Here is a 24,585-nt window from a genome sequence, read left to right on the forward strand (position 1 = left end):
TGTTAAAACAAGAAAACATTTTTTTTTTTAAACTGAGAAACAGTAAAATAACACTCCCCTGATGTCAGCTGAAAAATTTTGCATTGTCCCGCTCCCATCCCACAATTTGTTTGGGGCAGCAGAGCGGTATAGCAGCAAAGTTGCTGCCTTACAGCGCCGGAGACATGGGGTTGATCCTAACTGGGTGCTGTCTGTACGTTCGTTTTGTACGTCCTCCCTGTGATCACGTGAGTTTTCTCCGGGTGCTCTGGTCTCCACCCACACTCCAAAGAAGCGCAAGTTTGTAGGTAAATTGACTTCTGTAAGTCGTCCCTAGTGTGTAGGATGGAGCTAGTGTACGGGTGATCACTGGGCAGCGCGGACACGTTGCGCCGAACGGCTGGTTTCCACGCAGTATCTCTAAACTAAACAAATGAAATGGATCTCTGAATCTGGGTCTTGTTTCATGCTGTGGATTTGCATTTACCCTGGTGTCTTTGTTGCTGAATGGGAACATCAGAAGAACATCTCTTGACTCGGTTTTAGTCACGGGGAATGGTTGATCGGCTTCTTGATCAGGTGGTCTTGCCGTTGGTGGTCGCAAATCACACTGATCCTGAATGACAAGAAAGAGCTGCACATGCAGTTTCAGAAAACTAATGTCCTTTGCACCCTTGTATGTCAGAACCACTCCTTGCTCTGTGACTTAAAATACATTACGTTTCTGCATTCAGCCCACCAAGTCCAGCGACTTTCGATCACCTGTTCTTACTAGTTCATTTTATCCCACTTTCTCACGGCCAGGTAGTGCAGCGATAGGGTTGCTGCCCTACAGCGCTTACACTGCCAGAGACCTGGGTTTGATCCTGGCTACGGGTGCTGTCTGTACGGAGTTTTTACATTCTCCCCGTGACCTGCCTGGGTTTTCTCCGAGAACTTCGGTTTCTTCCCACACTCCAGAGACATACAGGTGTGGAGATTAATTGGCTTGGTATAAATTGTCCTTAGTGTAGGACAACTCCAACCAGACATCACTGAAGGTCAGGATTGAATCCAGGTCACCCGAATAACTTCTAACTTCTGAATAACTGAGGTTATCTAAATAACTTCAGATGGTCCCTGCTTTCCTTCTCTATCCCTTCCCCCTTCCCAGTTCTCCCACTAGTTTATCCGACTACATTCTATCTTTGTCCCGCCCATTCCCCTGACATCAGTCTGAAGAAGGGCCTCGACCCGAAACGTCACCCATTCCTTCTCTCACGAGATGCTGCCTGTCCCGCTGAGTTACTCCAGCATTTTGTGTCTACCTTCCAGGTCACCTGAGCTGTGCGGCAGCAGCACTACCCGCTGCACCATTCTACTGCCCTTCCCAGTCTCTTTGTTGTTTCTATAATGTCGATGGGTGATTCTGTTAAGTTCAAATATTGGTGGTTTCGGTTCTCAGGCTTTTCAAGTGCAACTGAAAGTTTTTGATCAAACATTTGCTAGTCAGGTTAAAATTTAAACCAAAACTTGCGCAAGTCTTGCGGCAATTGGGGAAGAAATGGTAAGCACACATTGACTCGCAATCCCTCGTGTCGGACATCGACTGTCCAGTTTCTCAATTCTAAAAGTCTCTCCTGTTAATATACAAGCGGATGCTAGAAATCTTTAGAAAAATAATTCTGCCATGCAAAATATTTAGCCTGCGTAGGAAGGAACAGCAGATGCTAGTTTACACCACAGATAGACACAAAATGCTGGAATAACCAAGCGAGTCAGGCAGCATCTCTGGAGAAAATAAATAGATGACGTTTCTGGTCGAGACCCTTCTTCAAACTGAAAGTCTGAGAGCCCTCCAGTCTGAAGAAGGGTCTCGACCCAAAACGCCACCTATTCATTTAATTCTTCGTAAATTATTTAGCCTACATCTTTTCTGATCTAATATCCCATTCCAGTTACGACGTTAATGCAATACTGTAGATAAAACATTTCAAAAGAGATAATTTGTCATTAAAGCCAATTTGTGGAGAGATGACTGTAATGCAAAGAGCTGTCTTTTGCCAGTTAGAATTGAAAATTGAAACATGCTGTGAATGGAAAACTCAGTGATTGCTAAACACACAGAATTAATGACTTTTACAGTCATTCCCCTGTGCTGGCATCTGTCGCTATGGGAACAAAATGTATTTAGTTTCGTTCAGTTTAGAGATACAGCGCAGAAACAGGCCCTTCGGCCCACCGGGTCCGCACCGACCAACCATCCCCACACATTAACACTATCCTACACCCACCAAGTCAAGTCAAGTTTATTTGTCACGTACATATACAAGATGTGCAGTGAAATAAAAGTGGCAACGCCTGCGGATTGTGCTAAACTACAAAACAGAATAGAAAAAAAAAATTTAACACAAAAAATAAATTCATACAGTAAATTAAATTAGTCCCTGGTGATATGATAGTTTACAGTCCTGATGGCCTGTGGGAAGAAACTCCGTCTCATCCTCTCTGTTTTCACAGCGTGACAGCGGAGGCGTTTGCCTGACCGTAGCAGCTGGAACAGTCGGTTGCTGGGGTGGTAGGGGTCCCCCATAATGTTGCTGGCTCTGGATCTGCACCTCCTGATGTATAAGGTCCTGCAGGGGGGCGAGTGTAGTTCCCATAGTGCGTTGAACCAGGGAGAATTTTTACATTTACCAAGCCAATTAACCTACAAACCTGTACGTCTTTGGAGTGTGGGAGGAAACTGAAGACCTCGGAGAAAATCCACGCCGGTCAGGGGGAGAACATACAAACATCATAAAGGCAGTACCCGTAGTGGGGATCGAACCCTGGACTCTGGCGCTGCAAGTGCTGTAAGGCAGCAACTCTAGCGCTGTAAGACAGCAACTCTACCGCCGCGCCACCGTGCCGCTAGTCTGTTGACCCCAAAGACCAGGGACCGGGAGGTGGAGCCGGTGACAATTGCGGCTGCAATGGGGTGAGGAGTAAGGCCGGTAGGAGAGGGAACCGCGGTCTGACCTAATGCACCCTTAAAACCGGCTGTGGGAGGTGCACCCGGGGCACAGAGATGGACTAGCGAGGAAAGGAACATCCAGATGCCCAAGGATGGCAATGGCTGGAGGCCCTGCAGTAGCCTGGGGCTCACCTGGATCTGACGCTGCTCATAAGACCTAGAGGACGGACTGGACTTTGAAAATGGCGGCAAAACCTGGCATGCATGCGGGCTCAGTGGACTATTTCAGGGATTGTGCTTAACTATGGGAACACTCTACAGGACTGTATGTAAGAAAATATTGTATAAGAAAAATTTCACTGTGCGTTTGCACATGTGGCAATAAAGAACCATTGGTTTTAGCAGGGACTGATGACGTTCACTCCCAGAAAAAAACAGACTTTAATAATGCTGGAGACTCGAGTGGAACTGTACTTAGAGTCACACCCAGCTCTCCCGTAATTATAGATAGAGTGGTGGACAACTCTGCAAAGCAATCTCTAAGTAGACTAAGATTCTAGGCACTGCACCATAAAGTGGTTTCAGGAGATTTTCCGACAAACTTGTGGCCAGAATAGCCAGATGAAATCATGTGGGTCAGTGTTTATCAAAGATCAGATTTTTTTTTTTAAAGTCAAATAATGTAGCAGTGCAAAGTTACTTAATCTCACTGGTTGCTGTCTCAAAGCGCCAAAGACCCAGGTTTGATGCTGACTACGAGTGCTGTCTGAACGAAGTTTATATGTTCTCCCTGTGACCACGTGGGTTTTCTCCAGGTGCTCCGGTTTCCTCCCACACTCCAAAGACGTACAGGTTTGTACGTTAATTGCCTTTGGTTAAAATTGTAAATTGTCCCTAGTGTGCAGGATAGTGCTAGTGTACGGGGTGTTTGCTGGCCGGCATGGACTCAAAGGGCCTGTATCTCTCAATTCTAAAGTGTAAAGTCTCACCATTGGGAACTTAATGAAGTGAAATGAATCTGATGCAAATATTTTCATGAATGAATGGCATTAGAATGGCATTTTAAAAATGTACTGTAGATTGTCTCCTAGTTTCTTAAACAGTTGTGTACAAACCTGGAAAACAGTCAAAGTAAAATTCACTCTGGTTTCAGTCTGATGAAGTGTCCAGATCCAAATCCCCCCCACAGATGCTGCCTGACCTGCTGGGAGTTCCTCCAGCACTTTTTATCTCAAGATTCTAGCAAGTACAGTTTCTCATGTCTCTCGCTGTAGTCTTTCAGCCTTGAGGTCTTGTGTATCTTGCACAACTTGTTACTGTTTCCATATAGTTCTTCTAGTGGCAAAAACTGATAGAATTCTCATCTTTCCCTATTGTGCTTGCCGTTCACAGACAGCTATAGCAGTGAAGAGTGCTGTTGGCTATTAACTCATCAGGAAGGCTGGCTCTGTCCGGGGGGGGCGGAGTTGGATTCATGGGAGCTGGTCTTGGAGGGTGGGATTCTCCTCAAACTGCAGAGCATCCTGGACAATACAGCTCACCTCCTCCATGACACACTGGTCAACCTGAGGAGCACCTTCAGCAACAGACTGGTTCCACCAAGATGCAGGATAGAACGCCACAGGAGATCCATAGAGTCAGAAAGAGGCCCTTCGGCCCATCGTGTCCGCGCCGCCCGTTAACAAACACAGTCTAATTTTAATCCCATTTTCCCGCATTTGGACCGTAGCCCTGAATGTTGTAGCATTTCAAGTGCCCATCCAAATGCCTCTTAAACGTTGTGAGTGTTCCCGCCTCCACCACCACCCCAGGCAGTGAGTTCCAGACTCCAACCACCCTCTGGGTGAAAAAGTTCTTTCTCACATCCCCCCGAAACCTCCCTCCCCTTACCCTGTATCTATGTCCCCTCGTTGTTGAACCTTCCACCAGTGGAAGAAGTTCCCCGCCATCTACCTTATCTATGCCCCTCATGATCTTGTACACTTCGATCATGTCCCCTCTCAGCCTTCTCTGCTCCAGGGAAAACAACCCCAGTCTGCTCAGTCTCTCCTCATAGCCGAGGCCCTTCATCCCTGGCAGCATCCTGGTGAATCTCCTCTGCACCCTCTCCAAAGCTATCACATCCTTTCTATAATGTGGTGACCAGAACTGTACACAATACTCCAGCTGTGGCCTCACCAGTGTTCTGTACAATTCCATCATTACCCCCCTACTTTTATATTCGATGCCCCGGCTAATGAAGGCCAGTAACCCATATGTCTTTTTGACCACCCTGTCCACCTGTCCTGCTGCCTTCAAGGACTTGTGTACCTGTACTCCAAGGTCCCTCTGTACCCCTGTCTTCCCTAGGGCCCTTCCATTCATGGTGTACTCCCTCTCCAAGTTATTTCTGCCAAAGTGCATCACCTCGCACTTTTCAGGATTAAATTCCATCTGCCACTGCTCCGCCCATCTGACCATCTCATCTATATCTTCCTGCAGCTTGCAGATCCCTTCCTCGCTATTCACCACCCCCCCCCCTACCTTTGTGTCATCTGCAAACTTGCTGATCATGCCCTGTACATTGACATCCAGATCATTTATGTAGATTACAAACAGTAAGGGACCCAACACCGATCCCTGCGGCATCCCACTGGACACCGGCCTCCAGTCACAGAAGCACCCTTCTACCATCACCCTCTGCCTTCTGTCACTAAGCCAGTTTTTTATCCATTTTGCCAAGGTGCTCTGGATCCCATGGGCTCTTACCTTCTTGATTAGTCTCCTGTGTGGGACCTTGTCAAAAGCCTTACTGAAATCCATGTATACCACATCCACTGCACTACCCCCATCTACCTCCTTGGTCACCCCTTCAAAAAATTCAATCAAGTTAGTCAGACACGACCTTCCCTTAACAAAGCCATGTTGACTATCCTTAATTAACCCTCGATCCTCCAAGTGAAGACTGATTCTGTCCCTCAGAATCTTTTCTAGCAGCTTCCCCACCACTGATGTCAGACTCACCGGCCTGTAGTTCCCAGGTTTATCCCTACTGCCCTTTTTAAATAATGGCACCACATTAGCTATCCTCCAGTCCTCCGGTACATCCCCTGTTGCAAGAGAGGCTCTGAAAATTTGTGCCAGAGCCCCCGCAATCTCCTCCCTTGCCTCCCTCAGCATCCTGGGATACATCTCGTCAGGGCCCGGAGACTTATCCACTTTTAAGCCTGCCAGAGCCTCCAGCACCGCCTCCCTATCAATAGCAATATGCTCAAGAACATCACAACCCTCCTGCTCCATTTCTAAGTCCGCATCGCCCTCCTCCCTCGTAAAAACAGATGCAAAAAAATCATTTAAAACATCTCCTACATCCTCTGGCTCCACACACAGCTTTCCACTATGGTCCCTGATGGGCCCCACTCTTTCCCTCGTTATCCTCTTACCCTTGATATACTTATAGAACACTTTGGGATTTTATTTTATTTTGCCCGCTAGTGCTATCTCATGGCCCCTTTTTGCTCTCCTAATTTCTTTTTTAAGAACCGCCCTACACCTTCTGTATTCCTCTAATGATGTCTGTGCCTTAAGTTCTTTATGCCTTCCAAAAGCCCCCCTTTTTTTTCGAATCAATCCTACTATATCGTTCGACATCCAAGGTTCTTTGGACTTGTTTGTCCCACCCTTAAACTTTAGGGGAACATGCTTCCTCTGTACTTTTTCAATTATTCCTTTGAATGACTCCCACTGTTCTGATGCGGTCCTCCCCACGAGAAGCTGATCCCAGTCCACCAGGGCCAACTTCTGCCTTATCAGATTAAAATCGGCCTTGCCCCAATTTAGAAATTTTCCTCTTTCCTCTGGTCCCTCTTTATCCTTTTCCATGACCACCTTAAATATCACTGAATTGTGATCACTGTCACCAAAATGCTCTGCCACTGACACTTCAGCCACCTGTCCGGCCTCATTTCCCAAGATTAAGTCCAATACCGCCCCCTCCCTTGTTGGACTTTCAACATATTGGCTCAAAAAGCCCTCCTGGATGACCCTTAGGAACTCTGCACCCTCAGGGCCCTTGACACTTTGGCTATCCCAATCAATATTCGGGAAGTTGAAATCCCCTACTATTACTACCCTGTTGTTTTCACACACCCCCGAGATTTGCCTACAAATATGTTCTTCTATTTCCCTCTGACTGTTTGGGGGTCTGTAGTATACACCCAGTAAGGTGCATGCCCCTTTTCTATTTCTCAATTCCATCCTTCTTCCCTGTGGCCATCAAACTGTACAACTCCTCCCTCTTCTGTCGTGGGGTAGACTGACTCCCCCCCTCCCCCCCCCTCCCCTCAATTTTTGAACATTCCCAATCCTTTCCACTCGTCACTTTAATTTCATGTTTCATGTATTTACCGTTTTTATGACTGTTGGCAGAGCATTTTCCCTCCTGGGATAAATAAAGTTTTATCGTATCACTCAAAATAACTTGTGTTGTGAATCCAGCCTAATTTTGCGTCAATTTTCAATGTGGTGTTTGCTCAGTGTTGGGCAACCTAGTGAAGGGAATAGAATCTTGGAAGTTGTATTATTTTCACTTTGTAGGAAAGAAAACTGCAGATGCTGGTTTAAATTGAAGACAGACACAAAATGTTGGAGTAACTCAGCGGGTCAGGCAGCATCTCCGGAGGGAAAAAACATTTTACTGTACCTTGGTACACGTGACAATAATCTAAACTAAACTTTTCAAGTGTTGTGATTGTACCTACATCCACCACTTCCTCGAAGGTGTTTATTCACAAAATGCTGGAGTAACTCAGCAGATCAGGCAGCATCTCAGGAGAGAAGGAATGGGTGATGTTTCGGGTTGAGGCCCTTCTTCAGTTTCTCTGGCTGTTCAAGTCAAGTCAAGTCAATTTATTTGTATAGCACATTTAAAAACAACCCACGTTGACCAAAGTGCTGCACATCTGACTAGGAAAAAAAGAAACATACAGTAGCAGGCAGCCAAACACAACGGCGCGGCCATCTTGAACAAAATGTTAATTCAATCACCCACAGTCCAACAATAAAAGCACTAAACAGGCACCCAAATTACCCAACCCCAAAAACCCCCCAAAACACAGTCCAACAATAGAAGCATTAAATAGGCATTCAAATCACACACCCTAAAACCCCCAAAAACACAGTCCAACAATAAAAACATCAAACAGGCACTCAAACCACCCAACCCCAAAAAAACACACAAAAAAGAAACATCCATCAAAGAAACATCCATCACAGTGAGTCTCCTCCAGTCCTCTCCTCACTGTGATGGAAGGCCACAATGTCTTTCCATTCTCCCGCTGTCCTCGCCCGCAGCCAGGTTGTTGTGGTTGCAGGCCGCACCGGACGGTCCACAGCGGGCCGAGCCCAAGGCGCGTCGCGTCGCAGCCACTCCCGCAGCCTCCGAAGACGGCCGGCTCCGCCGATGATAAGTCCGATCCGGGGCGGGCGAACACGCTGTCGCTGCCGCTGTTGTTGCACGTCGGGGCGGTCGTGGCTCCCGACATTGAAACCCCCGCCCAGCAGAGAAATATCCCGCGGCCATCTTAGGCCGCGCCGGACGGTGAAATGTCCGCGCCCCAAGCCCCGCGATTCGGGGCGGGCGAACACGCTGCCGCTGCTGGAGCTCCCGATGTCGGCATCCACGCGGCCCGAGCCTAAGGCGAGTCGCAGCCGCTCCCGCAGCCTCCGAAGACGGCCGGCTCCGGTGATGGTAAGTCCGATCCGCGGGCTCTGCGAACCAGAGCCCTGGAGGCCGACAGCTCCAGGAGTTGGGCCGATGGTAGGCCGCAGCAGGAACGGAGACACGACCCAGAACACAAAGGTCGGGTCTCCGTTCTGAAGGGACACATATTTATAGTGTTACAGTTTCCCCCTCCCCCCCACATACACACATAGTACACAAACACAAAAACACCACATCACAACTACAATTAAGACCAAACAAACCAACAAAAACACAAAGACAAATGGACCGCAGGTGAGCGGCAGCTGCTAGGGCAGTGCCGCCATTTTGAGTTCATAAACATACCAATCCTCTTGGTTATCGCTCCAAAAAAAGCTCCAACAGATTTGTGAGACCAGATTCCCCTCACACTAAACAGTGTTGACTATCCCCAATCAATCATTGTCTATCCGACTGCTGGTAAGTCCTGTCCTCGGTATTCCCACCAGTAACGCCCACCACTGACATCAGGCCCCCTAGCCGATCATCCCTGGCTTGTGCTTTCAGATTTTTTAAAGATAATGGTACAACATTTGTCACCCTCCAGTCTTCCAGAACTTCATCTGTGGCTGATGATGTTGCAAATATCTCTGCAAGGGCCTCAGACGTATCTTGCATAGTTTCACACACGGACCGAGCGTGCACTTGATCACGTCATGGGGATTTCAAACTGCCAATACCTCCTCTGTTGTAGGAAGGAACTGCAGATGCTGGTTTAAACTGAAGATAGACACAAAATGCTGGAGTAACTCAGCGGGTCAGGCAGCATCTCCGGAGAGAAGGAATGGGTGACGTTTCGGGTCGAGACACTTCTTCAAACTGATGTCAGACTGATGTCAAATTTTCACTTTGCTTTGGTTAACAATCATCCTTCAGTCAACTAATTAATTGTCTTTTATATCATTGCTACTTCTGGAACACAAAGCAAAATGATGACCTTCAGTGTTTTGGCAGTGCTGATTTGTGTTTTGAGTCGTCATTGTTAGTGAGATGTTTTTGATTTTAGAAATATGATCGCGGGCTGAGTAATTGCAGTTCCTTTTCTTTCTTCTCACAAAATTGTGTCAATGAGCCAAATGTTTGTGCCTGTGTCTTGCTCGGGTTTTCATCTGTTCTTTAGAAGGATGTGACTAGTGCCTACAATTCACCTCTGTGGGCAGTGACAGCTTCAGTGCATTACCCGGCAATGAACCCTGTCTTATTGTCCCTCTGTGCCTTCAAACTCTGGTTCGTATGCATTCTGTTTTTATGTTATCCGTAAAGCAATCGACATTCCAAACTTGGGAAGTATGACCTGCGTGGGTTTTCTCCTGGAGCTCCGGTTTCCTCCCATACTCCAAAGACATTCAGGCTTGTCGGTTAATTGGTTTTGGTAAAGATTGTAAATTATCCCCAGTGTGCAGGATAGTGTTAGTGTGACGGGTGGTCCCTGTTCGCCCCGGCCTCGGTGGGCCGAAGGCCCTGTATCTCTAAAGTCTAAAGACAGTAATTCTGCCCTTGCAACAGAATGGTCAGCCTGGGCCACTCTTGCAACAGGTCAGTCCATGTTCAGCCAGGACTTTTATACTTCCTGAAGAGGTAATTTTAGTTTAGTTTAGAGATGCATTGTGGATACCGGGGATCGACAGAACGGTGGATTTGAGTTTACAATTAAATCATATAAAATGGCATAAAATATACAATTAAATCATATAAAATGGCACAAAATATACAATTAAATCATATAAAATGGCATAAAATATACAATTAAATCATATAAAATGGCAGAACGAGCTCAAGGGGCCGAGTGGTCTGCTCCTGTGCCTCATCTCTGTATGTTTGTTGTTGTTGTGGATACTTTGCTATTTGGACTGAGTTGACTGGATAGCATGGAACAAAAAGCTTTTCACTGTACATGTGACGATAATGAACTAAACTAAACTTGTATCTGATTCCAGTTAACTAACTGCAAGAAAATAACTGCAGATGCTGGTACAAATTGAAGGTATTTATTCACAAAATGCTGGAGTAACTCAGCAGGTCAGGCAGCATCTCAGGAGAGAAGGAATGACCCCTGAAGAAGGATCTCGACCCGAAACGTCGCCCATTCCTTCTCTCCTGAGATGCTGCCTGACCTGCTGAGTTACTCCAGCATTTTGTGAACCAGTTAACTAACTCACTGTTTGTATCACTCAAACTGTTCACTACTTGGTGGATGTATTGTGACTTTCTATTTAATTGTGGTTGTTACAAATAAATGATAATGGGGAATTATATCAATTAGCTTGCAAAAATATTGTGACTGAAAGTTAACATGGCATTTTGTCTTTCTTTTGTGCAAATATACTCAAAGCCAAACGGTCTTCAATTTAATCATTCTAAGTTCAATGAAAACATTCTAAGTTGCCTTCAACGGAACGTATTCATGGCAACAAATTGATAGTATTAGGTTGTCATCGCTGAGAACAAATCTCTGACAAACAAATGGAAATAAACTAAACTGCAAACTGGAAATGGAAAATAAAAATGCTGGTGATACCAAGCAGGTCATGCTGCATCTATGGAAAGGAAAAGAGAATTAATGTTTCAGACTGATAATCTTTTATGGCACAGTGGCGCAGCGGTAGAGTTGCTGCCTTACAGCGCCAGAGACCCAGATTCGATCCTAACTACAGGTGCTGTCTGAGCGGAGTTTGTACGTTCTCCCCACCTGCCCGCGCTTGTCCCTTGTCCCTCTAAGCCTGCCCTATCCATGTCTAAATATTCTGAAACATTGTGAAAGTACCTGCCTCAATTACCTCTTACAGCTTATTCCATAAAAAAAGTTTCCCCTCAGAGAATATCAACACATACTTTTAAAACTCACTAAAAATAACAAAAAAAAGATGAAGGGACAGACAGACTGTAGGCGAGGCTGCCATCGAAGCGCCACCTGGTGGAATTTTCACATCCACTTTTCAAACACCTAACCCTCGCGTACTGTGCACACATGGCTTTGCAGGGTTTTGACTGGAGTGCCTAATTGTGCTAGGTGCAGCATAAGAAAATACCTGCAGATGCTGGAACAAATCGAAGGTATTTATTCACAAAATGCTGGAGTAACTCAGCAGGTCAGGCAGCATCTCGGGAGAGAAGGAATGGGCGACGTTTCGGGTCGAGACCCTTCTTCAGACTAGGTGCAGCGATCGTTTATGTTCTAACCAATTCTACTGTAGTCAGACGTAAGCCTGAGTTTGGTCTTTCGTTTCATATGGGTTTTGAATATTCCATCATTTAAATTGAACAGCACACTATATGCAACAGACTTTAGTGTAGTTTAGGGATACAGCGCGGAAACAGACACTTCAACCCACCGAGTCTGCTTCACCATCGATCACCCCATACTCTGGCCCTATCTTAAACGCTAAGGACAATTTACTATTTTTACCGAAACCAATTAAACTACAAACCTGAGGTAGACACAAAATGCTGGAGTAACTCAGCGGGTCAGGCAACATCTCTGGAGAGAAGAAATGGGTGACATTTCGGGTCAAGACAGCACCCTGACCCGCTGAGTTACTCCAGCAGTTTGTGTCCACCTTCGATTTAAACCAACATCTGCAGCTCTTTCCTACACAAACTACAAACCTGTACGTCTTTGGAATGTGGGAGGAAACCAGAGCTCCCGGAGAAAACCCACGCAGGTCATGGGGAGAACACACAAAATCTGTACAGACAGCACCTGTAGTCAGCATCAAACCCCAGGTTTCTGGCGCTGTAAGGCAGCAACAGCTGTGCCACGAATGAATAATTCAGTATTTGATTTTCTTTTGGACTAAGTCTGTGACTGACAAAACTTACAATGTTACACAGAAACTGTCTATCACTGGAATGCAAATAGCTCATAAAACTAAAAATTTGTATGTGTAGGAAGGAACTGCAGATGCTGGTTTAAACCGAAGATTTAAACAAAAAGCAGGAGTAACTCAGCGGGACAGGCAGCATCTCTGGAGAGAAGTAATGGGTGACGTTTCGGACTGAGACCCTTCCCCAGACAAAAAATTCACTAGTTTGCCCCATTCTTGGCCCATTGGCCACTCCATGCTCAGTTTTGCACTGAAAATATTTTCAAACTGCCCAGAAGAGGGTGTTGAACAGCAGTGGTAATCCACAGCATTTCTCTCTGCAAACACCTGGTCTGACATTGTTGGTTGCTCATCTGCTGAATAAGATTACAATCCCATTTGCAAATCGTGCAGATGAAGATTTATTGCAATGCTGTGTTGAATTTCATTTGTTTCTTTGAAGTGCATCACTGCTTTGCATTTCCCCTTTAAACAAGAAATAGCTTTTCAGCTTACAGCCCAGCAGAATGAATTTCGACTGCTCTAACTTCAAGTAACCCTTGCTTTCCCTCTCTCCATCCCTCCCCATCCGGGAGTTCTCTGACCAGTCTGAGTGTCTCCCTGACTAAATTATATCTTTGTATGCTTCGTTGTTATCTTCCCCGACTTAACAATGATCCATTCTACATTTTGCTTGAACTTAGTCCCCTTTGATGTCTCGTTTTCACACCTCACCCTTCCATATTTTTGTGTCTCCCTCTCCCCTGAGTCTGAAGAAGGGCCTCTACCCGAAACGTCACCCTTTCCTTCTTTCCAGAGATGCTGCCTGTCCTGCTGAGTTACTCCAGCATTTGTGTCTATCTTCAGTGTAAACCAGCCGCACAAAAAGGTTTTTGTTGGATTTTCGCATTATGGGCATTAATTCATTTCCCTTGAATTTCTACCAATTGCTGAGATTATTCGTACTGTCTCAATCATTTCTTTTAACCTAGCAAGGAACTGTATTACTTTGGAGATGTTCAAAAATAGGAAATTGTCTGAGCATTTATGATTTACTCCCCTTTCTTCCAATCCAAAGCACTAATCATTACGGGCAAATGGAGATCTGAAGTCATGCTTAACGGATAATTTACCTCTAACTCAATTAAATCCTGCAAAGTATAATGCTCAGCAATATCAAATTATACTAGATGACTGTTTTAATAGTAAGTTGATTACATGTGGCATACATTCTTCAGATGTGTCCACACATTTTATATTTTGTCTGAAGAAGGGTTTCGACCCAAAACGTCACCTATTCCTTTTCTCAGTTAACTCCAGCTGTTTGTGTCTATCTTATATTTTGACTGGACTGACTGGTGCAGTAAGATTGTATGGGCAAATCTCCGTTCATGAAGGACCAACTTTGACCATGAAAACCTGTGCATCTCCAGTCGCTACGTTTTAACAGATGCATCTAATGTGTACAGTCATATCCCAAAGTATGTGATCCTCAAGGAATGACCACCTAAAGGTGCCTGCTACGCAAATGGTATGACCGCTTCAGAACTTTTTACTCCTTCCCATTGTGATAGAAGTTTCCGGGTTTTCCTCTTGATCATATTTCTCTACATTGAGACAAGCTAGTTCTCAGTTCAGCTCACCATTGGACTAAAGTACAAGGAAATATCAGAGTGTTGCTGCATTTCAAGGTCTCGCATGTCCTCCGTCAGCACAGGAGCACCTCAAGGCTGCGTGCTCAGCTCCCTGCTCTACCCACACTATACTCATGACTGCGTAGCCGGACACAGTCCAAACTCCATCTCCAAGTTCAAAATCATGAGAGGAATTTGACTACATGCTGGATACGAGAGACACAGAGTACAGGGAGGAGATTGAGAACATTGTAACCAGGTGTGAAGACAGCAACCTTTCTCTCAATGTCAGCAAGACAAAGGAGACGGTGTTCGACTTCAGAAAGTGAAGGGTTACGCATACCCTAGTATACATTGACCGTGCCAAAGTAGAGATGGTTGAAAGCTTCAGGTTCCAAGGAGTAAACTTGTCCTGGAGTAACCATATCAAAGCAATGGCCAAGAAGGCACTTTAACGCCTCTACTTCCTTTGAAGGCGTAGGAATTTTGTCATGTCCCCAACAGTTCTCACCAACCTCTACTGATGCATCGCTGGGATCTTCACAGCATGGTTCGGGAACAGCTCCATCGAGGACCACAAGAAATTGCAGAGAATTGTGGACGCAGCCCAGACCATCACGCAAACCAACCTCCCTTCCATTGACTCCACCTACAACTCATGCTGCCTCGGCATGCCCACCAGCATAACCAAGGTCGAGTCTCACTCCGGACACTACCTCTTCTCCCATCGGACAAGAGGTACCGAAATGTGAAAACGTATAGTTCAGATTCAGGGACAGTTTCTTGCCAGCTGGTATCAGGCAACTGAACCATCCGATTACCAATTAGAGAGTGGTTCTGAGCTAGCATCTATCTCATTCCAGACCCTCAGACGATCTTTAAGCGGACTTTCCTGGACATTTTCTTGCACTAACCGTTACTCTTTTTATATTATAGCTGTACACTGTGGACGGCTTGATTGTAATCGTGTATAGTCTTTCCGCTGACTGGATAGCACACAACAAAAACACTTTTTACTGTACCTTGGTACACGTGACAATAATCTAAACTAAAATGTTCAAGTGCTGTGATTGTACCTACATCCACCACTTCCTCTGGCTGTTCAGTTCATAAAAATACCAATCCTCTTGGTTATCTCTCCAAAAAAAGCTCCAACAGATTTGTGAGACCAGATTCCCCTCACACTAAACAGTGTTGACTATCCCCAATCAATCCTTGTCTATCCGACTGCTGGTAAGTCCTGTCCTCGGTATTCCCACCAGTAACTTGCCCACCACTGACATCAGGCCCCCTAGCCGATCATCCCTGGCTTGTGCTTTCAGATTTTTTTTTTAAATGGTACAACATTTGTCACCCTCCAGTCTTCCAGAACTCCCATCTGCAAGGGCCTCAGACGTATCTTGCATAGTTTCACACACGGACCGAGCGTGCACTTGATCACGTCGTGGAGGTTTAAAACTGCCAACACCTCCTCTGTCGTAGGAAGGAACTGCAGATGCTGGTTTAAACTGAAGATAGACACAAAATGCTGGAGTAACTCAGCGGGACAGGCAGCATCTCTGGAGAGAAGAAATGGGTGACGTTTCGGGTCGAGACCCTTCTTCAGACTTATGTCGGGGGAGAGGGAGATATAGAGATAAGGAAAAGTAAAGTGTGAAAATGAGACAAAGAGGGTGGAGATCAAGGAAGATGTAGAATAGATCATTGTTATCTTGGAGAAGGTAACAACAAAGCAAACAGAGATAAAATGTAAACGAGATAAAATGTATCTCCACTGTGTTCATTTGTCTAAGACCTTGCAACCCATTTGCCTTGATTCCTTAACTTCATAAGTAGTTCATAAGTTGTAGGAGCAGAATTTGATTATTCAGTCCATCAAGTCTACTCCATCATTCAATCATGGCTGATCCATCTTTCCCTCCCAATCCCATTCTTCTGGCTTCTCCCCATAACCCCTGACACCCGTATTAATCAATGTCCACATTCCGCTCCGCAATAAAAAACGATGAGAGAAATTCAGTAAAAATCTTGCTCGTCTCCTGTATTTACAGAACGCATCGTAGCTTAAGTCCTTACAGAAGTGTACCTGTCTGTGGCCATGAAGGCGGAACCCTGACGCAAAGAATGATCTTCCTGTGCTTCCTGGTCTTCACCAACATTCCCAAGGCCCTCTAATTCCCTGGGAGCAATTCCACCTTCCTCCCACAATTGCAGCATCCATTCTTTAAGCAGTTGCCATCCCCAGTGGTTTAGTTTAGTGCAGAGATACAGCACGGAAACAGGCCGCACTGACCAGCGACCCCCACACATTAACACTATCCTGCACATACTAGGGACAGTTTTACATTTATATCAAGCCAATTAACCTACAAACCTGTACGTCTTTGGAGTGTGGGAGGAAACCGAAGATCTTGGAGAAAACTCACGCAGGTCGCGGGGAGAACGTACAAACTCCGTATAGACAGCACCCGTAGTCAGGATTGAACCCGGGTCTCTGGCGCTGTAAGGCAGCAACTCTACTGCTGCACCACCGTGCCAACCCTTTGTTGGTCAGGCGCTGCTTCTTTTGTGCTTCTTTACAAGGGCTGGGTGCTGCGGTCACACCGCTGGCATCTGGCTAGAAGCCATGAGGGCTTGCAGTAGATCACAGTAATGGTGTGTGCTGGAACTTGACAGCACTGCTAGGAACATTGCAATCAAAGGCTGCACAGTTTATAGCACTTTTAAAAAACAATGTTAAAGTGAAATACAGTGCTTTTTAAATGCCGCTAATACATGGTCAAATAATTCATTTGCCTGAATGTCAGAAGCCGGGTGGAGGAGAGTGGCTTTCAGAGTTTTATAGGTGAAATATAGATGACTGAGATAATCAAAAGTCATTGTAGTTCAACAAAGAAGACATAATGGGTGCAGTTTAGAACTGGGTAGAAGTGACCTAATATATACAGAAAGAATATGGCATACCAGCAGAAGCTGTTGTCAAGAACATTAAGTTCAAGACACTAGTAACTGCAGGTGCTGGGAATTTGAATAAAATACAGAGTGCTGGAGGGACTCAGCGGGTCAGGCAGCAACATTGAAGGAAATGGACACGTGACGTTTCGTGTCAAGAAGCATCCCGACCCAGGTGCACTTTGTGCTTTACAGTGAGATCAAGGGTTTGTTTCCTGAACAATATAGTTCCATATTCAAAAACTTCCTTGCAAATTTTGTGATTGCATTAAGTCTTCCGCATTTTTTCCCAAGATACTGCATGACTTTGGTCTTAACATGGAGCCTGTGAGCTCTTCATATGAATTAACGGAGGTGATGGTGGATGAGCCAAGTTAGCCACATGTGACACTGCAGTATTTTTTTTAAAATTAATATTCTAGAGTTATCTTTACAGATCAGGATGGTCCTATAATGGTGAACAGTTTTGGCAGATAAAAGGGGCATGCTGGTCTGGGTGATTCTGACCAGTGTATGAGTTTAGATCTGAGATGTAGCATGGACACAGGCCCTTCAAGCCACCGAGTCCACGCCGACCATTAATCACCCGTTCACATTAGTTGGGTGATATCCCACTTTCTCATCCACTCCCTGCACACTAGAAGCCAATTAACCTTAAAATCTGCACATCCTTTTAGAGATGTGGGAGGAAACCGGAGCGCCCGGAGGGAACCCACACAGACAGTACAGGAGGTGAGGATTGAATTGGGTCTCTGGCGCTGTGAGACAGCAGCTCTACCAGCTGTGCCACTGTGCTACCTGGTTCAAGATATCCTTTCAAATCTGCGTCCTTGGAATTAAGAATAGACACGATGTTCTGTGAAGAAATATTCAGAGAGTGGAAGAAGAATGATTTTGGCCCACCACCTCCACATGATGTTACCCATCTACACCTATCCTGCTTACCCGCACCAGGTTCAGAGCCGCCTATGTCTGAAGTACCTATCTCAACATGCCTTAAACAGGAACGATTTTATCTGATCTACAGCCTGATCTGAGAGAGCATATCACTCAGCAGAACGAAAATCACCTGTTTGAGATGTTTGTAGCAAACATATTTGATATAAAGTGTTTTTTTTAAATTGTTGGTTAAGAAAGCCAAGTCTGTGTGTTTACATTTTCTAATATCAATTGATTAAAATTATAGGCTGTGCTAGGCAGGACTTTGCTGTTGAACTCCATGTGCAGTCCTGCCACTCAGCAGAGCATTTACAGTGTCCTCCATAATGTTTGGGACAAAGACCCATCATTTATTTATTTGCCTCTGTACTCCACAATTTGAGATTTATAATAGAAAAAAATTATATGTGGTTAAAGTGCACATTGTCAGATTTTAATAAAAAGCCATTTTTATCCACTTTGGTTTCACCTTGTAGAAATTACAGCAGTGTTTATACATAGTCTCCCCATTTCAGGGCACCATAATGTTTGGGACACAGCGATGTCATGTAAATGAAAGTAGTCATGTTTAGTATTTTGTTGCATATCCTTTGCATGCAATGACTGCTTGAAGTCTGCGATTCATGGACATCACCAGTTGCTGGGTGTCTTCTCTGGTGATGCTCTGCCAGGCCTGTATTGCAGCCATCTTTAGCTTATCCTTGTTTTGGGGGCTAGTCCCCTTCATTTTTCTCTTCAGCATATAAAAGGCATGCTCAAATGGGTTCAGATTGGGTGATTGACTTGGTCACTCAAGAATTGACCATTTTTTAGCTTTGAAAAATTACTTTGTTGCTTTAGCAGTATGTTTGGGATCATTGTCTTGCTGTAGAATGAACTGCCGGCCAAGGTGTTTTGAGGCATTTGTTTGAACTTGAGCAGATAGGATGTTGCCTGTACAATTCAGAATTCATTATGCTACTACTATCAGCAGCTGAAGACAAGTGAGCCAGTGCCTTCAGCAGCCATACGTGCCCAGGCCATAACACCCCCACCACTGTGTTTCACAGATGAGGTGGTATGCTTTGGATCTTGGGCAGTTCCTTCTCTTCTCCATACTTTGCTCCTGCCATCACTCTGATATAGGTTAATCTTCGTCTCATCTGTCCACAAGACCTTTATCAGCTCTCCCTGCTGCCTTCTCCTCCAATCACTGTCCACTCGGCCTCTTCAACTACACAGATTGATAATACTTTACTTGATTATTGGGGACAATCTGCATTAACAACCACCATCCTTCCCCCCCCCCCCCCCCCCCCCAGAAATCTGTTATAACAAGGCTTGACTGTATACTGTATTATATGCACATTTTTCTCAGAAATCAATTTAACTTATTGGAACCATACAGCCCACAGGAAGGCTAATCATCCCCATGATTCCTTTTACTTAATTTGTTATCTAAGCAATCTCTGAAATGCGTTTTACAGATGCGTTGTGAATTTTCCTTGCACCTTTAGAAACCAGTTTCTCAGTGTTCTTGTAGCCAAGAGTGTTTGTATGCCATGCCTCTCCACTCTCTCGGCATGTCATGTATTTGGTTCTCATTCCTCATTTCAACATGGGTCACCACACATCATTTCACCTGCTGTGTATTCATTCATTCAGTCATTTCATCATTCTGAATATATTCTCCTGATGTCTGTTACTAATCTCTTCACTGTTTTCTACACCTTTTTTTAAATTGTGATGTTGCAACCTTGTCAATATTACAACTTTCTGTTCTGTGAAATCTCATTAACTGAAAAGTTGGTATGTAAATGGTCATGCGGAATACATTTCAAAATGCCTTTCACTTATGTATGGAATGATTCCTTCTACTTATCATCACTGTTTTGAAGTATTGTATAAACCTTTATTATTGATTTATTCACAAAATGCTAGAGTGACTCAGCAGGTCAGGCAGCATCTCGGGAGGGAAGGAATGGGTGACGTTTCAGTCTGAAGAAGGGTCTCGACCCGAAACGTCACCCATTCCTTCTCTCCCGAGATGCTGCCTGACCTGCTGAGTTATTCCAGCATTTTGTGAATAAATCAATTTGTACCAGCATCTGCAGTTATTTTCTTATATAACCTTTATTATTGACATGTGTAGGAAGGAACTGCAGATGCAGGTTTAAACCGAAAATAGACCCAAGATGTTGGAGAAGGGTTTTGACCCGAAACGTCACCCATTCCTTCTCTCCAGAGATGCTGCCTGTCCCGCTGAGTTACTTCAGCTTTGTGTCTATCTTTATTATTGTCATATTTGTTTCTATCTACATTGTGCTGTTGAGGGAGGTGGGCACATTTCATTAGACTTTAAAGATGCAGCACTGATAACATGCACCTTCAGCCCACCGAGTCCACAGCGACCAGCGATCACCCCGTACACTAGCACTATCCTTCACACTAGGGACAATTTACAATTTTACCAAAGCCAATTAACCTACAAACCTGTAAGTCTTTGGAGTGTGGGAGGAAAGCGGAGCAACCAGAGAAAACCCACACCGTCACAGGGAGAACGTTCAAACTCTGTACAGACAGCATCCTTAGTCAGGATCGAACCTGGGTCTCTGGCGCTGCAAGGCAGCAACTCTAGCGCTGCGCCACTGTGCCGCCATTCTTTATTTAGAAGAGAGCTTATCAAATCATTTTACGCTCAGACTTTGGTATATAATGCAGAGCAACAACTTAATTCTGGACTCGGCAAGTTCAACATTGTTGGAGGTAACATTTGAGACATTGACTGCCGGCTCATTTGGGCATCAATGACACTGTTTTAGGTCTCGACCATTGCCACAAAATAGCGAATTTATACGAAAATGAAAAATGCTTGTGGTGATTCCATGTCGTCTGTTCAAACATTCCCATGTGGTGATCCTATGTCCTCCTCAAATGACAACCTGGTTGTAACTCTTTAAAAATAACACCCATGTTTCCAATTATTTTATCATCAGTGGGGGTGTCCAGGAATAAAAGCTTTTCAGGCATTTAATTATTGTATATTTGTGGAGACCTGCTATATTGAAAATAGACACAAACTGCTGGAGTAACTCAGCGGGACAGGCAGCATCTCTGGAGAGAAGGAATGGGTGACGTTTCGGGTCGAGACCCTTCAGACTGAGAGTCAGGGGAGAGGGAGACATAGAAATATGGAGAGCAAGATGTGAAAACACAGATCAAAGGGGGTGATGATCAAGAAAATTCAGCGGAGAGCAGGAGGAATCATGGAGGGGGAACAACGAGAGATGATGTTGCAGAACTCTCATCAGAGAGAGGAGGAGAACTTCAAAATAGGCCTACCTTGAGGAGATTTCGCAGTGCAGTAGACGAAACGTGTAGGAGGGAACTGCTGATGCTGGTTTACCCCGATGATAGGCAGGAAATGCTGGAGTAACTCAGCAGGACAGGCAGCATCTCTGGAGAGAAGGAGTGGGTGACATTCTGGGTCGACACCCTTCTTCAGACAGTCGGGAAATGATTTTCATGTTTACGATAGAAAGCCATTTTAAACTAAAGTATTTCAGTTTGCTAATTCACCTCTTTGTTCTGTTACAGCTCTGGCCATGGGACTGTGCGTCGCCATGATCGCCTTTGTACGATTGCCAAGTCTTAAAGTTTCCTGCCTGCTGCTCTCTGGGCTCCTTATTTATGATGTCTTCTGGGTAGGTTGCAATGAAACAATGCCAATGTATCTGTTCCGCTCTTTACAACTTGGTTAATAACTACATAATTGTAAACACATTCACTCAACTCTATCTTTGTGCTTGTGCATGAAGACGCATTAAAATTGATTTGTGTAAATTCTTCAACAAACAGTGAAAATGTACAGTGATCTTATAATGTAATTCTACTTTTCAAAAAGGGAGGGAGAGAGAAAACGGGGAATTACAGACCAGTTAGTCTAACATGGGTAGTGGGGATAATGCTAGAGTCAGTTATTAAAGATGGGATAGCAGCACATTTGGAAAGTGGTGAAATCATTGGACAAAGTCAGCATGGATTTATGAAAGGTCAATCATGTCTGACGAATCTTATAGAATTTTTCGTGGATGTGACTAGTAGAGTGGATAAGGGAGAACCAGTGGATGTGTTATATCTGGACTTCCAGAAGGCTTTCGACAAGGTCCCACATAAGAGATTAGTATGCAAACTTAAAGCACACGGTATTGTGGGTTCAGTATTGATGTGGATAGAGAACTGGCTGGCAGACAGGAAGCAAAGAGTAGGAATAAACGGGTCCTTTTCAGAATGGCAGGCAGTGACTAGTGGGGTACCGCAAGGCTCAGTGCTGGGACCCCAGCTATTTACAATATATATTAATGATTTGGACGAGGGAATTGAATGCAACATCTCCAAGTTTGCGGATGACACGAAGCTGGGGGGCAGTGTTAGCTGTGAGGAGGATGCTAGGAGGCTGCAACGTGACTTGGATAGGTTAGGTGAGTGGGCAAATGCATGGCAGATGCAGTATAATGTGGATAAATGTGAGGTTATCCACTTTGGTGGCAAGAACAGGAAAGCAGACTATTACCTGAATGGTGGCCGATTAGGAGAAGGGGAGATGCAACGAGACCTGGGTGTCGTGGTACACCAGTCATTGAAAGTAGGCATGCAGGTGCAGCAGGCAGTGAAGAAAACAAATGGTATGTTGGCATTCATAGTGAGGGGATTTGAGTATAGGAGCAGGGAGGTTCTGCTGCAGTTGTACAGGGCATTGGTGAGACCACACCTGGAGTATTGCGTACAGTTTTGGTCTCCTTATCTGAGGAAAGACATTCTTGCCATAGAGGGAGTACAGAGAAGATTCACCAGATTGATTCCTGGGATGGCAGGACTTTCATATGAAGAAAGACTGGATAGACTCGGCTTGTACTCGCTGGAATTTAGAAGATTGAGGGGGGATCTTATAGAAACGTACAAAATTCTTAAGGGGTTGGACAGGCTAGATGCAGGAAGATTGTTCCCGATGTTGGGGAAGTCCAGAACAAGGGGTCACAGTTTAAGGATAAGGGGGAAGTCTTTTAGGACCGAGATGAGAACTTTTTTTTCACCCAGAGAGTGGTGAATCTGTGGAATTCTCTGCCACAGAAGGTAGTTGAGGCCAGTTCATTGGCTATATTTAAGAGGGAGTTAGATGCGGCCCTTGTGGCTAAAGGGACCAGGGGGTATGGAGAGAAGGCAGGTACAGGATACTGAGTAGTATGATCAGCCATGATCATATTGAATGGCGGTGCAGGCTCGAAGGGCCGAATGGCCTACTCCTGCACCTATTTTCTATGTTTCTATAATGCACGTCAGTAAGCCATTGGAGATCCATTGATACAGAATATATATTAAGCTTGGGAAGCTTCGGTTAGAATTTTTTGTTTTGTAAGAATTAGTATATCCCTTGATTCATTGCCCTGCTCCGTCTCTCCTGAAGATGATGGCTTGTGTTGACACAATTCCATGTGTCCTCTGATGAATCAACCAAGTGGCCATTCCTCGTGCACGAGCCTTGTCGGTGAGTGACGATGAGCCAATCCACCTCAAGGGGGTTTACAGTCGACCGTATCCTGTCTCACCTGAAGTCCGCCATCAGGCTTCCAGCAGGGTTGCAGAATAGAAATGTGGAACCCCGACCAGCACTTTGCCAGGGATAAGGCAGCACAATCAAACCAATAACTTTAGGTGTTTGTATGACTTGACTTTAGACTAGAGATACAGCTTTGAAACTGGCCTTTCGGCCCATGAGTCCGTGCCTGCCAGCGATCACCCCGTATACTAGTGCTATCCTACACACGAGGGACACTTTACAATTTCACCAAAGCCGATTAGCCTACAAACCTGTACGCTTTGGAGTGTGGGAGGAAACCCAGAGAAAACCCACACAGGTCACTGGGAGAATGTACACGATCCGTACAGGCAGCACCCAGAGTCAAGATCAAACCCGGGTCTCTGGCGCTGTAAGGCAGCAACTCTACCGCTGTGCAACAATGCCATCACACCATAAGGTTAATGTCGGGGATGAATAATTGGGAGAACTCTTACCTAATCAAATGACGGATATGAAACAGTCATTTTAGCCTAATTTGGTTCAAGGTGGATATATTTTTCCAAATTATTATTGTTATAATAATTTGGTCAGTCTATTCCTTTCTTTATACGTCTATTCTGCCTGGATGGTCTGAGGCACGTTGGAGTGTGACTCCATCAGCAACAGCAGATGGCATTTAGCAACCATCATGTACACTTCTCATGCCAACTTCGATGATGAATGCTAACAAGTCATTCAGCGGTGGAGGGCACCAATCCATTATATCCAAACATTACATCTCTAGATGTGTATGGAGTGGATACCCCAGTTCATTTCTCTATCTCATCCTCACTGAAGAAAACTGATTTTTAATCAGCATGTTCAGGGACATGGCTAGGGATTAAACTTGATACCTTTTTGTTTCCCTCTCCCCAATACAGATCTGTACCACAGCATGGTGTGTTTATGAATGAATGAATGACCTTTATTGTCATTCAAAATGAATTGATCGAAAATCATTTGCCACGCAGCAACAACAGTACAGAGTAAAAGACGCAAGACCCACA

The 24,585-nt window shown here is 44.9% G+C and overlaps 1 protein-coding gene across 1 annotated transcript in view; it reads left to right on the plus strand.

Annotated features, from left to right (window-relative positions):
- Positions 1-24,585, plus strand: part of sppl3 (signal peptide peptidase 3) — a 142,052-nt gene that overhangs the window by 102,649 nt on the left and 14,818 nt on the right. Inside the window, exon 7 of the mRNA XM_078421257.1 lies at positions 21,559-21,665. Within this exon, the coding sequence (XP_078277383.1) occupies positions 21,559-21,665 (107 nt within the window). The remainder of the gene's footprint in view (positions 1-21,558; positions 21,666-24,585) is intronic.

The sequence above is a fragment of the Rhinoraja longicauda genome, chromosome 25 (assembly GCF_053455715.1).
Source record: "Rhinoraja longicauda isolate Sanriku21f chromosome 25, sRhiLon1.1, whole genome shotgun sequence".
NCBI lineage: Eukaryota > Metazoa > Chordata > Chondrichthyes > Rajiformes > Arhynchobatidae > Rhinoraja > Rhinoraja longicauda.